The sequence below is a fragment of the Pseudorca crassidens genome, chromosome 15 (assembly GCF_039906515.1).
Source record: "Pseudorca crassidens isolate mPseCra1 chromosome 15, mPseCra1.hap1, whole genome shotgun sequence".
Lineage (NCBI taxonomy): Eukaryota > Metazoa > Chordata > Mammalia > Artiodactyla > Delphinidae > Pseudorca > Pseudorca crassidens.
In genome coordinates, this window is record NC_090310.1 from 41,519,582 (window position 1) to 41,533,894 (window position 14,313).

At 50.2% G+C, this 14,313-nt stretch overlaps 1 protein-coding gene across 14 annotated transcripts in view; it reads left to right on the top strand.

Moving 5' to 3' along the window:
• RIN2 (Ras and Rab interactor 2) overlaps positions 1 to 14,313 on the top strand; it is a 225,527-nt gene that overhangs the window by 175,363 nt on the left and 35,851 nt on the right. For 13 of the 14 annotated variants that reach the window (XM_067707365.1, XM_067707364.1, XM_067707356.1 and 10 more), the window contains 3 exons: positions 3,343 to 3,535; positions 6,991 to 7,102; positions 10,413 to 10,485. In XM_067707365.1, coding sequence (XP_067563466.1) covers positions 3,343 to 3,535; positions 6,991 to 7,102; positions 10,413 to 10,485 — 378 coding nt within the window. Of the gene's footprint in view, positions 1 to 3,342; positions 3,536 to 6,990; positions 7,103 to 10,412; positions 10,486 to 12,517; positions 12,620 to 14,313 lie in introns of those variants that run through there. The other variant, XM_067707367.1, reaches the window with a different exon arrangement.

Below are 14,313 nucleotides of genomic sequence, written 5' to 3' on the forward strand. Positions count from 1 at the left end.
CGGAGCACAGGCTCCGGGCGCGTAGGCTCAGCGGCCATGGCTCACGGGCCCAGCTGCTCTGCGGCATGTGGGATCTTCCCGGACTGGGGCACGAAGCCGTGTCCCGCATCGGCAGGCGGATTCCCAACCACTGCGCCACCAGGGAAGCCCTGGGCCGTGGTTTTTAAAGGTGAGGTCTGTTGTCAGAACAAAGTCTTTATAGCTTCTTTTTTTTGGGGGGGGGGGTGGATCTCTCTCACTCTTATATTTCTTTTCTTTTTTTTTTTTTACCATCTTTATTGGAGTGTAATTGCTTTACAGTGTTGTGTTAGTTTCTGCTGTGTAGCTTCTTAACAACTGGATGAGCAGGGTGGGCCCTTCTAGGGAAGGAAGAAGTGTCAACTCTCAGCACGTGAGTGTCAGGATTGCCGTGTTACAGGTGGTAGAATTTGGTCTTGGTAAAATATCGCCAACTTGAGATGACAGGCCTGAAATATATCTTTATTAGAGTTCCCAGAACTCTTTCAATGGCTTGTTACCTGTCTCCCCTCCCCTCCAAAAAAAAAAAAAACCTAACTGGGTCTGAGTTCAAGTGCATATTTTGCTCTTAGGTCTCAAGCACGTGCTCCTCAGGTTCTGGGACTGGCAGCATCAGCGTTACCCCAGAACCTGCTACAAATGCAGAATCCTAGGCCTACTCCGGACCTGCACAATCAGAATATCTGGGGCTGAAACCAGGAAGTGTGGCTTCACACTCCCCAGGAGATTTCTCACCCAGGCTCAAGTGCTGATGCAAAGCAATGGTTGTAAACTTGGCTGTACCCTGGGGAACCTAAACCATTCTGATGTCTGCGTTCTGCCCCAAAGTGTCTGATTTATTGGATCTGGGGGTGCAGTCTAGCCATCACAAAACTTTAAACTCCCCAGGCGATTTTCATGGGCAGCCAGGGGTGAAAATCACTGCCATAAAGTTGCCTGCCTTACCTCATGGGAAAGGAATTTTAACACCAGCTTCATTTTGAAGAGTTTGTTCCTAGAGCTGCAAAGATTAACTTCAAAATACCTGGAGGCCCTGGAATGGCATTTCCAGAATGAGGAACTGCCCTCTCTGGGCACAGATGGTCCCATCTGGAAAACTGCAGCAGCGGTAAAGAAAAACACTCACATATCTGAGAGCAGAGGAATGTAAATCTTGAATGGGAACACGAGATTCTTTAGATCTGGAGCGAGTCAAGAGGTGATGGAGAGGGTGTGGGGAGGGGGGGTCTCTGGCGGCCCTCGTGCTGTCATCGTGGGGGGCTGTTTCTGAGCCTGCATGCCCCAAAATGTTCACTTAGGTGGGCTTCCTCTTAGGGGTGGAGTGGTCCACGTGGGGGTGACACACTTCCTTTCCCTCCCTCCCCTTCATTCAGACCCACCACCTGTCTTCCTCACTGGTAAAGCCTTCCTCCAGGCCATACATTTGTGTCTCTTTGGGTGCAGACATTTGAAGATGGTGTGTACCCCACCTGTGCAGACAGGCTGTGCAGACATGGATGGTCAGGCCTGGTGGTCCCACTGGCTGTTCCAGGGCCATGTTGATGACCAGCTCATGGAGAGCTCTGAGCGTGGTAGAGGGGAAGACACCCCAGAGCTTAAGCAGCCTTGGGCAGGGGTCTCCACCCTCTCTTGACAGAGGCCTGCCCTTGGGCAGGCTCCTCAAGGAAGGAAAGAGCCTCCTCTGGTCCTCTTTTAGAAAACTGGGATCCTGGCCCCTCCTTTCAGGGCTACCGTGAGGAAGGGATGAGAAAATATTGATAAAGGTTGGGCCAACAGTAGGCACCACTTGATACAAGCCTTCCCGTGTGCATGATCTCAGCTGTTACTTGCAAAGTTGGAGGAACACCAGACCTCTGGAATTTCTACCTCTGCCATTTCATGGTTGTTTATTACTCTGGACAGCTCGGGAGCTTCTTGGGGCTCAGTTTCCTCATTTGTAGAATGGGGATTAAATACTCAATAGCAGGGGTAGGGTTGGGTGCCAAGGGAAATGATGGACAGCAATATGGTATCTTTTTTTATAAATTTATTTAGTTTTGGCTGCATTGGGTCTTTGTTGCTGCATGCGGCCTTTCTCTAGTTGTGGCGAGCGGGGGCTACTCTTGGCCGCGGTGCACGGGCTTCTCACTGCGGTGGCTTCTCTTGTTGCGGAGCACGGGCTCTAGGCGCGCGGGCTTCAGTAGTTGTGGCTCGCGGGCTCTAGAGCGCAGGCTCAGTAGTTGTGGCGCACGGGCTTAAGCTGCTCCGTGGCATGTGGGATCTTCCCGGACCAGGGCTCGAACCCGTGTCCCCTGCATTGGCAGGCGGATTCTTAACCACTGCACCACCAGGGAAGTCCAATTTTTTTTCTTTTTTTTTTTTGAGATTTCATCACATGCCATGCAGTTCTGTGGTTTTCAGTATTTCATGAAGTTGTACAGCCATGAGCTCACTTCATTCCAGAGCAGTTTCGTTACCTCGAAAGAACCTCCACTCCTATGAGCGGTCATGAGATACCCCACGCCACTCCCCATCCCCCAGCAGCCACTAATCTTTCTGTCCCTATGTTTTTCCCTAATCCAGATATTTCATATAAGTAGAATCAGTACACTATTGTGTCGGGCTTCTTTCACTTAGCGTGGGGTCTTCAAGGTTTATTCATTTCGTAGCATGGACCAGTGCCTCATTCATAAAAAGAATGAATGACTCTAATGGCTGAATCAAATTCCATTGTATGGATAGACCACGTTTTATTTATCCATTCTCTAGTTGATGGAGATTCGGGATGTTTCCACTGTATGTATGGCAATTATGAATAATGTTCATATGGTTTTATGAATAGCACAACACACCATTCACCTGTGGTTTTCTATTGGAAATAATATAGTAAGGAAAACGAAAGTGCCTGGCAAGAAATGAAATGCAGTTCTTTGGGTTCAAAATGAGTGTGTGTGAGTGTGAGTGTTTGTCTTTGCTTTTAGCGCTTGCCTGGTCATGCTCTTGACTTCACGGTTACCATACGGAATTTAGCGTGTTTGGCTCAAAGTTAGAAATGTTCTATGGCAGAAGACAGAGTAAACAGCATTTAGGATGTTTAGAACCTTGTGAAAACTGGGTTAGAAGTAGAAGGTTGGGTGTGTTGAGTGTTGTTGAGTACTGTCTGTAACGTTAGAGATCAAGAGTGAACTAGAACTTTGTGTCTGCCCCCGGAAAGCTTTCAGTCTGGAGGGGAAGGCAAAGGAGGTGGTGATGACAGGACAGCCCCATCAAGGAGACCGAGAGATGCTGTCCTTGTGTGGGGGATTGTGCCGCAGCCGTTTGACCCCTGCCAATTCTCTCTCCTAGCATGGTGAGACACAAGGACGATGGCTACTCCGAGGAAAAGGATGTGAAGACCTGTCCCCGGGACTCTGGCTACGACAGCCTGTCCAACAGGCTCAGCATCTTGGACCGGCTCCTGCACACCCACCCCATATGGCTGCAGCTGGGTCTGAGCGAAGACGAGGCGGCAGGAGTCCTACGGGCACAGCCTCCGGGGGTAAGACTCGGAAGCGGGAAAGCAAGTGGAGGTGGGCAGGGCTGCCGCTTCCTTAAAGAGAAAGACGTGGACTTCCAGAGAGTTCTTCCCAGCCTGCAGGGAGCACGGTTCCCAGTGTGTACCTCGTTACACTGCAGAGAAGTTCTGGAGGCAGCTCCCAGGAACAGAGCCCTTCGTGATTTGCCTTTCTGCCTTCCTCTGCCCGGTGACGATGTGTACCCAGGTCTGCAGGGTAACCGGGCGCCGGGGTCCTGAGGAGGGGCCGTTGGCTGGAGGCCCTGGGCCTGCCTTCTGGAGATATGACGTTGGGGATGAGTCTGGTTGTGGGGTCCTCAGTTGCCCCTGTGGTTTTCCTTTCAGCATGAGCCTGGGAACCCTGCCAGGGCCCAACCATCCAACATGGGACCCAGTCTTCAAAAGTTCCATGTCCATAGTCTTGTCTGCTCTGGCTGTCAATGTGATCCTCCTTTCCTTGGATTGTCTCAGGGACAAATCAAAGTCCAGTTGGGTTTTTTCAGCTCCCCCCTACCCAAGACCAGTCTCATCTTACTCAAGCCCACTCCATGACGCTAGAGAAGTTTCTCAGAAAATGTTATTCAGTGATGGGTAGGTATTTCCTGTGCTGTCTGTCATGGTAGCCGCTTGCCTCATGTAGCTATTTAAATTACATTAATAAAATAGAATAAAAAATTCGGTTCCTCTGTGGCATTAGCCACATTTTAAGGGCTCCCTAGTCCCAGGGGTTGGTGGCTACCATATTGGATGGATAGCTCAAAGTAGTGAACATTTCCACCATCATAGAAAGTTCTACTGGACAGCGCTTGTGTACAATGTCTACTTCCAAAACAAGGATAAATACAGTAAATCACAGATAAAATAATACTGGAAACAACACATAACAAGAGATAGAAACTAAGAAATAGATGGAGAGGCAAGGAGAAAATTCCTTCCATAGCTGGCTGAAGAATGTTGTAACAGTTGGGCACAAAAATAAACTTTTAAGTTTCCTATCAGCCAGAGCTTGTCAGTGATCACTTTTTGACTTGTAAGTTTCTCATCTGACAGAAGCAGACAGGACTAAGTCCTCTGTTGGGACACACTCAGGGTGACAAGCGCAGTATTGGATCATCTCTGCAGAGAATTCCTTGGCCAGCGTGCCGGGTTGTTGCCCTTGGTTTTGGTCTATATGATCAGGACCCCCTTCTGTGAGGCCCCCACTTTTTTCAGGCTGAGTTGTCTGCTCCTGTATTTCTGCAAAAAATTCTAAAGAGGGAGGTTGCCATGTTGCTAGGCAACAATTCCCCTCCCTGCCCATCCCAGTTTCTGGAGTCAGGCACGTCCATTCCTGCTGAGACCTGATGGGGAACGAGTCAGGCAGAAGGTTCTCCACCTACCTGAGCCCTGGGCAGGACCTGCCTGACGGGGTGGGGCAGGCCGAGGGTGGGGTGAGGACGCGAGAGGCCACGGTTCACCAGGAGAAGTGAGGCTGCTGAAGAGAAAGAAGGGCAGGTGTGTGAAGGAGAGAGATTTGCAAGAGCAGCTCTGGTGGCATCTGGTCCTTGGGCTGCCACCATCCCTGACTCATCTACAGCCTAAGACAGTGGCTGGCAAACTGTTTCTATAAAGAGTCGGAGTATCACTATTTGGGGCTTTGTAGCGCATACAGTCTCTGTCACAGCCACTCAACTCTGCCATCGTAGGGCAGCCATAGCCATAGACAGTACGTAAACCAAGAAGCAAGGCTGTATGTCAGTAACACTGTGTTCGTGAAAGCAAGCAGCAGGATGGATTTGGTCTGTAGGCCAAGCTTTACCAACTGTTGACCTAAGGTTTCAGACGTTCAGGAGATACAGCTTAGAGGTTGTGCCCTCCCTGACCCCAAGGCTCAAGGAGATCCCACCTCCCTAAGGGAGCGATACTTCTTTCCACCCACCAGCAGCTACCTCCCACCAGTACTTTGGGGCTTTTACTCAACCCGATAGCACTGAGGAAACACCTGCTTAAGCTTCAGGGTGACCCAGAGCCATTGACTCCCAGAGCTGGCAAATTCTTTGGCTGCCTCCCTATGGGTGCTGGGAAAAAAGAGGGAACTTAAGATCTTCCTGTCTCCTTACCAGATACCCAATTCCCATTACCCCTCCTCCCCCAAAAATCATCTTAGGAGCTATTGACTGGACATCGAGAAAGAAATGAAGATTAGGTGGAAAAAATAAAAGGCTTTAGAAAAGCAGGAGAGAGTAGGTATCCAAATGCAGAGGAAAGAGATGTGGGTAAAGAAACAGGACAGGATGGGATCCTTGGAGAAGGCTCATGCACCCCAGGAAGGAACAAGGACGCAGCGGATCGCCACACTGCAAGCTCCAAGGAGTGCCATTTGGTTTGTTGTCTAAGTAGGTGGCGCCCCCTGGAGTTGTGCAGTGCATGGCCTGCACAGAGCAGTACACGGCATACTCACCTCTGCAGTGACAGAGGCTAGGATGGTCTCCTGAGATCAGCACCGGGGGTTGGGTGGGTTTAAACATACATCCAGGGCTTCCCTGGTGGCGCAGTGGTTGGGAGTCCGCCTGCCGACGCAGGGGACGCGGGTTCGTGCCCCGGTCTGGGAAGATCCCACATGCCGCGGAGCGGCTGGGCCCGTGAGCCATGGCCGCTGAGCCTGCGCGTCCGGAGCCTGTGCTCCGCAACGGGAGAGGCCACAACAGTGAGAGGCCCGTGTAACGCAAAAAAAACCAAAAAAAAACACATACATCTAAAGACATTATTTGGAACTGGAGGGAGCTGTCACAAAGTGAAGCGAGTCAGGAGTAAAGTTAGGACCGCCACCTCAGGGTTGGCTGTGGCGAACCTCAGAGCCCAGCTACCTGTCTCCCAGGGGAAGTTGCCCTTTTCAGCTCCAGCGGATGTGGCCATGCCTGGTCTTGCCTTATCATCCCATTCTCCAAGAGAAGCTAGACATTCGGATTTTAATGTGAAAAACAAAACACCTTGTGCTTTTTCACTGTTGGCAGCAAATTCAGATTTCTATCTTAAATACACCCATAAGCCAAATTAGCCAAAGAACCTCTAATTCACCACCTATGGCTTAGCCGTGTTACCTGTGTCTAGAAATTTAGGGTTCGTCAACCAGGATGCCTTTATCAGACACGGGCTAGAGAATATGTACCGTGAGCTGTAAAGCAGTCACCAGGCTGAAAATGCTGTTGCAGACTTAGCCTCACGGAGAAGGTTCTGGCAAAGGGAAAGTGGGATTCTCCTGAGGCCAGTTACCCAAGAAGGGCACCTGTGGCCTGTCTGCTCATCACCCCTTTCCATGGCAGTAGTGTTCTGCCTTAAGCCGTGTAGCTCGGCTACAAGAGGGGCTCCACTCATGGGTGCTGGGTGTGCAGGTTATCACATGCCCAGGTCCCAGCCTTTGAGATGTTTCCTAAGCTTGAATTTTTTTTTCCCTCCCCTAGATCTTCCTGGTTCGTAAATCCACCAAAATGCAGAAGAAAGTCCTCTCCCTTCGCCTGCCCTGTGAATTTGGAGCCCCACTCAAGGAATTTGCCATCAAGGAAAGCACATACAGTAAGTGGTCATCGGGTGGTTGGGTCCCGGTGACACGGGGGCCTGGGGTCTTTGAGCCAGTAGAATAGGAGAGAGCCTGCACTTTGAGACGAACAGACGTGGGTCTGTGTCCCAGCGCTATCGCTTGTCCCAGGATGACTGGGCAGGTAACCTACCCTAGGAGCCTCGGTTTTCTTATCTGTATAGCGACATCTGTACGGTGTTAACAGTTCAGTTAAACAACTTGTGTGCAAGGTTCGCATTCTGCTGCCTGGCATACAGCAGGGGCCTAACAGAGGCTGGTTTCCTCGCCCTCTTCCCAGTTATGCAGGGCACAGTCCCCAGGTTTGCTGATGACTGAGCTGCAGGGTGGGCTGCACCGCTGAGCCTTTTTATGGGCTCTCACGCCAAAGAGTGTGTCTGCACAGCTCTGTGAATAGTCCTTGAGGGGATATGTTCCCTCTAGGCCATCACTGTTCAGTGTGCTATGAAAGGCAGCTGATCGTAGGCAGAATCTAGCCCTTTGGAAAAAATGGACCGGCTGAAGTTTTGGAGGGATCGTGGTCAGGAGTGTCGGTTTCTTTCTGCCGAACCATGGTCATTGGAAATCTGAAATCTTGGAGGGCCAAGTTTTCAATGGGAAAGGGAGCAAACAGTCCTGATGTCCTGACAGGCTCCCAGCCGCCATCAGAAGATGGACCTACACCCCCAAGGGGGAGGCTTCACTGAGCCACAGGTGAGCAGCTGAGGTGTGAAGGCGAGTTTGGATGCTGATCAACTGTCCAATAAGATGACGGAGACCAGGTTCTCGTTATAACCTGAGTGAGCCTCAGTCCCTGCCTTGGAAGGAGCCGAAGGTCCTGAGACCAATTTCAGGGCAGATCCTGGCTTCCACTCAGCCCAGAGTTCATAGTCTTGCTGAGCCCAAGAGTCGTTAACTGGGTCTGGAGGAGGTGTTTCTGGAGCAGCCTCTGTGATGTATGACTGGCCTCAGGTCCCATGATGTTTTCCCTCCAGGCCTCTCCCAAGGCCCCTGGCTTCAGGGAAAAGCTTCCACGTGCAAAATCATCTGAGCCGTCACTGAACCTGGCTAATGATCCCTGGTTTATTTACGTTAGGAGGGAATCAGAAGGTAGATTTCAAACCCACCATCTGAAAGGCAATGAATTAAATATTAAATGAAGAAAGGTGGTTCTGAGTTGGCTTTTGAAGCTCAGCTAGCCAAGAAGTGATACATCTAAGTGTTTTTTTTTTTTTTAATTATATATTTACTTTTGGCTGCGTTGTGTCTTCGTTGCTGCGCGCGGGCTTTCTCTAGTTGCGGCGAGCAGGGCCTACTCTTCGTTGCGGTGCGCGGGCTTCTTATTGCGGTGGCTTCTCTTGTTGCAGAGCATGGGCGCTAGGCGCGCGGGCTTCAGTTAGTTGTGGCACACGGGCTCAGTAGTTGTTGCTCACGGGCTCTAGGGTGCAGGTTCAGTAGTTGTGGCGCACGGACTTAGTGGCTCCATGGCATGTGGGATCTTCCCGGACCCATGTTCCCTGCATTGGCAGGAGGATTCTTAACCACTGCACCACCAAGGAAGTCCCCTAAGTGGTTTTTAAATACCTTCTAACAGCCAAAGTTAACCATGATAAGTTAGCCTGCAAATCCCTCCTTCCCCTCCTGCAATAAGTACAGTTAGTGTTTGTACTTTAAACTTTACTTGTTGTTCACCTGAGGTCCCTCCCTGGCTGAACAATTTCCTCCCTATTTTGTAAAGACTTTTATCACTTCCCTAGTCCTCTCCAGGTGACTTAAAGTGGCTGAAAGAGCTAGTCTGAGCAAAGAATTAACCTGCCTATAACTGATTACCACAAGGCCTCAGTCACACCAGGATGGCCCCTTCCCGGCCAGGGTCTACCTTCTCTGCAAATTGAGGTGCACTGAGAGAGGAAGGGCTGGCTTTAAAAACATAGATATTTTATCATAACATCTGGACAGTGTGTTTCATAATAAGTACCACCTCATATCTGTGTAGATTTCTTTCACACGTTACTCCATTTTTTTTTAATGTTCATTTATTTACTTATTTGGTTGCGTTGGCTCCTTAGTTGTGGTATGCGGACTCTTAGTTGCGGCATGTGTGTGGGATCTAATTCCCTGACCAGGGATTGAACCTGGGCCCCCTGCATTGGGAACGTGGAGTCTTACCCACTGGACCACCAGGGAAGACCCTAAGTTACTACATTTGTTAAAAAATTGCACTTCCCACTACTATCCTTCTGGGAGACAAGGGAAGTACAGTTATTGTCCATTTTACAGATGAGAAAACCGAGGCTCAGAGAGGTTAACCTACCCCAAGTCCATTCCCTTTTACTTAACTCACAAAACTGTGGTGCACATGTGTGTGTGTTTCTGTTTCTGTGTCTGTCTGTCTGTCGCTCATGGTATATGTGTGGAGGTATAGATGTGTTTTGGGTGCTACAGAAATAGTAAGTGAAATAATACAATGTAAGCAAGTAATAAGCAAAATAAATGAGGCTATGGAAGGGAGAGAAACTCGTCTGATTGAGGAAATGAGGAAATCTTCACACAGCTGAGGCTCTTTGGAATGTTGCTGGAAGAATGGCTGCAGGGGTGGCATTTCAGCAAAGAGGGACTGAGGAGTGGTTGGCAAATACATGAATTTTTGAAGTCAAGCCACTCTCTGTTCCATCAACTAGAAGATGTATGAAGTGGCGCACCGACTTGACAGAATATTTCTTGCACGCTTGCACGCTTGGTGGTGGTGGTGGGAGTGGGTAGGGGCTAAATTAATTTTAGAATCTTTCCTACAGAGTTGACCTCAAAGCTGATTTATGAGAACCACGTGTTATCCTCCAAGCCTCGAGCTCCTTCTCTGCCTTGTGTCTGTACCAGAAGTGGCCCGTTTTGGCAAAGAGGATTGTGACCCAGGAGGTCCAGCCCGGGAGGGTCAAGGGCCGGTGGGGCCTTGGCGTCCCCCAAGCCCTGTCTCCTGATGGCCTCTCACTCCTGCCAGTCTGGCCCCTGGACCCTGCCCAGCTTTGCATCCCAAACTTTAGCTGTGTCATTTGAGTCTGCGCTGGTCTGTTTACCAGGCACTGGAGCACGTGCTCCAATGAGTCAGGGGCCAGACTTCTAGGCCCCCAGCCCCTCCCCTGGCCTGTGTCTGGCGGCCGCACAGCTGGTTCCCGTCAGCCGTGTGAGAGTTGGTCAGGGAGCACAGGGATGCTCCTGCCCTCGCAGCAGGCAACATCCAGCACTGAGGGCCTTTCCTTTCCCAGGATGCTCAGGGACACTCAGCTGGTTTCCAAACTCTCTCTTTTCCAGCCTTTTCCCTGGAAGGCTCAGGAATCAGTTTTGCGGATTTATTCCGGCTCATTGCTTTCTACTGCATCAGCAGGTAAGGCTCTTCGTCTCCCGATTTCAAGCCCCTGCTTGGCGTGTGCGCTATCACCGGCCCCCGGGTTTCTTGATGCGTCCCAGGCGCAGGGCTCTGGAAGGCTTGTCACCTATTGAATGTCCCTGGAAGGATTGGCCCCTGAGGTGAAAGAGTCACCAGGCCCCCTGTACCAGGCTTAAGATCAGAATAACTAGCCCAGCCCCTCTAAGTGTAAAATAACACACACATGCAGAAAGGGGCCCGTGATGCAAGCGTGTAACATTTAAAGGTCCCTGATAATGTTTCTGAAAAACCGCCAGTGGATGCAGTTCATCTAGAAATGTGGTTCCTTCAACCAGTCCATAAATCTTGCATCGCTCTCCTTCAGGCCTGCTGGGTACCCCTGTCTTTTTTGTAACTAAAGGGACTGTTTCAGTCTACATGAAGCCAAGCCCCAAATCCCGATGTTAAAAAGTGTCAGGGGAGTGCAAGCTGGGGAAGGCTTTCTTCTTTCTTTTCTGTGAGCCATCCCAGTTTCTCAAGTCAAGGGTTCTTTCCACGAATGAGGCTCAAAACTCATCGTCTGCAGAGGTCGATGTTGCCTCCCCTCAGGTCGCCTGGCTCAGTTGGCCTCCTTGGTTTTTCTTGTGCATCCGTCACAGCCGATAGAGCAGAGACGGGCTAGATCCTTGGGGGTTGGGGGGAAGGTAGGCACCAAGCTGTCCACTCCTGGAGGTCCCCAGGCCAGGCCAGCCGAAGCTGCAGTCAGTGGCCTGATGGGGGAGGGCACTTCCAGAGGGGGAGCCCAGCGGGAAGAAGTGGGGGGCTTCCTCCAGAATGGGACCAGAGCCCTGTGAGTGCCCTGCAGGGGCCGCCACCTGCCAGGGTGTGGGCAGGAGCCCTCACCTGTGTGAGGAAGTCCGCCCAAATCGAGGAGGCCAGTGCAGAAGCCCTCACATCCCCAGGGATGCACACCTGCACTGGCATGAGCCCGGCAGCCCCTGGGAGTGACTGTCAACCCTGGTATGTCGGTCAGAGGTGAGGCTGGCCGGCATTTACACGTTATAGTTTGCTCCTTGATGAACCTGCTGTTGTTGTGAAAGATCATCCCACCTATAAAACAGGATTTGGCAGCCATGCACGAAAGGTACCATCTCTCCCCTCAGTGGTCACTGTCAACTAAGTGTCGCTGTCTGGAGTCGCTTGGTGACTGAAGGGGACCGAGTACCTAGAAGGCTTGGTGACCCACAAAGCATGATGCCAACACAAGATGCTCCCAGGCAAAGCCCTACGTTGACATTTTGAGATTACTAGTCAGTCTCCTCCTCTTTAGAGATATGACATGTAGAGTAAAAAAATATTAAAAAAATAAATTAACTTATACATGCATTAAAACTCTTGAGTGAAACGTTTATACAGAAGATGGCTTTATTTTGTCTGTTATGCAAGTTTTAGAACCAGGGTTAGGTGAGAAGGAGGCGCCCCCTCTTGTGTGTGTGTGTGTGTGTGTGTGTGTGTGTGTGTGTGAGAGAGAGAGAGAGAGAGTGAGTGAGAGAGAGAGAGAGAGAGAGAGAGAGAGAGAGAGAGGAGAGGCTGTATCATGCCCTTGGCTGGCACGGCGGGAGAGTACTCACGCACAACATCTAATTTTCTAGTAGATCAAAACCTAAAACCACCCATTAGTGAATGACGGGTGTGGTTTCCTGTCATCTCTGTCATTAAGGAAAACCCAAACCAATTATGCAATATTTAGGCTCTAGGTACTGCATTGGGCAAAGTAAAACCTTAAAATAAACGTAGGTTGGTTTTATTATGTGTGGCTTTCCTCCCAATTGCCTAAAGAAAGTAGGTTTTCATTAAGTGGGTACAGCCATGGAAATACAGATTTGCATGATGCTTTGACGTTACCAAATTCTGGTCTCAATAGTCTTCATTTAACATCATAATCAGGGCCATGGCCTCTCCTGGGTCCGGCAGCAGCTCTTATACAAACGCTGCATCCCCTGACGCTCCACCTGCTTCATCCAGAACAGATGCAAGTGGACGAGGTGCTCACAACAGGGACAGATGAAAGGGTCTCCTGGAAGCAGGAGGCGACCCGGGCTTAATACCCCAGGAAAGAGGAGCCTCCCGACTGCCAACTCCTAGCATTTATGTGAGCCCTCGTGTTTTGCTCTTTCCATCGACCTTACTAATTTGTTATTCATTGCCAACAGCCTCAAGGGTTCCAAAAGTCTCCAGTCATCCAGATTTAATCTGATTCAGCCTACAGCGTTGCCCAATGTTACTGTAAACGACTAGTTGTTTGGTATAGTTATTTTCTTCAGTGGAAACGTTCAGGTCATCTTGTGTTGACAGAACACAGGCAGGAGCTCCGAACTTTGTCCTCACTTTCTCCACCCCAGCCACGGGGGCGCGGAGGTGGGGTCTCCTTGCTGTTCTTCATACATGCCAGACCCTCTCCCACCCCAGGGCCTTTGCACCTGCTGCTCCTTCTGCCTGGAATGTTCTTTCCCTCATAGTTTACTTCCTGGCCACCTTTAGATCTTCAGTCAAATGCTTACCTGCTCAGGGGGCCTTCCCTGGCCAACTCTCACACTTGAACCCTCTTTATTTTTCCCCTTTTGTGCTTTACTTTTATCCATGGGGCACATCCCCTTCCCGTGTATTCTATGAATTGCTTTATTGTTCTCTGTCTGCTGGCGTCCGCTGGAGTGAAGCTCTGTGCAGGTGGGGACTTTGTCTGTTTTGTTCCCAGCACCTGGCACATCATAGATGACCATAGACTTTGCTGGATGGATGAATGAATTCTTTCTTTGTAACACCAGTACCACCACTGAAAAAAATAAGTCCTTTTCTGATAAGTCACCCTTGTCATTGCATATTCATTCATCCATTTATTCAAAACACATTCTCTCCCTATCTGTGTCAGGCAAGGCCCTGTGCTGAGCCCCGTGAGGATTTCATCAGTGCTTAGAGCATGATCCTAACCCTTGTGCATGAAGATGAACAAGTGCTTTTGAAGTCTGCCTCTGCCCTTTCGGAGAAAGCAGGAGGTCATGGTGGCGACGCTATGCCCTGGCCGCAGCAGGACCCTGGTGCCAGCCCAGCTCCTTCCTCTTGGGGCTGCTGGTCTGTGATGCTGCAGTGATTTGTTTCCTGGTCTACACATGGCATGATGCTGCTTGGGGGAAATGTTGTCACATGAGGTCCTTTAGATTTGCCTTTCTGCTCAAAGCATGGCCCAGGGTCAGGCGGCTTGACAGAAACGCCCAACCTCCGGCCTCCCCCAGACCTGCTGAGTCAGAGTGCAGACTCACAAGACCCCCCAGAGATTCAGGTGCACATTACAGTTAGAGAAGCACTACCTTAAGACTCAAGAGGGAGTTTTGTCCCCAGCACACAAAGGACAATACACGGGCTGTAGCCGGAACACGTCACAAATAAAACCAACAGACATTCATTGAGAATCTGCCGTGCCTAAGGCAGTGGGGTAATACATTTTGGTTTAGGATCACACATTCCTGCCCGGGGAGTCGGGGCCCAACATTCAGAGCATCTAGCAAATCAGTACCTAATGTGTTATTTATGTGATGGATCCACCAACATAGTTAGCGATTCTGATATTAACTCTAGATACGGCTTAGCTGCCCAGGAAGGCAATTTGGTCCTCGCTGCAAATACTGAAACCATGCGGGCTTGTCTCTCAGCCTGTCCTGCGTGTGTTAACACAGGCAGGAGTAGTGATCCCACAGTCCTATCAGTAAAGACGAGTCTGGTTGGGTATGCTGTGATGTCTGGGCCATCTGAAATAGTTTAAGCTATAGACAAACAACAGGGACCTACTGT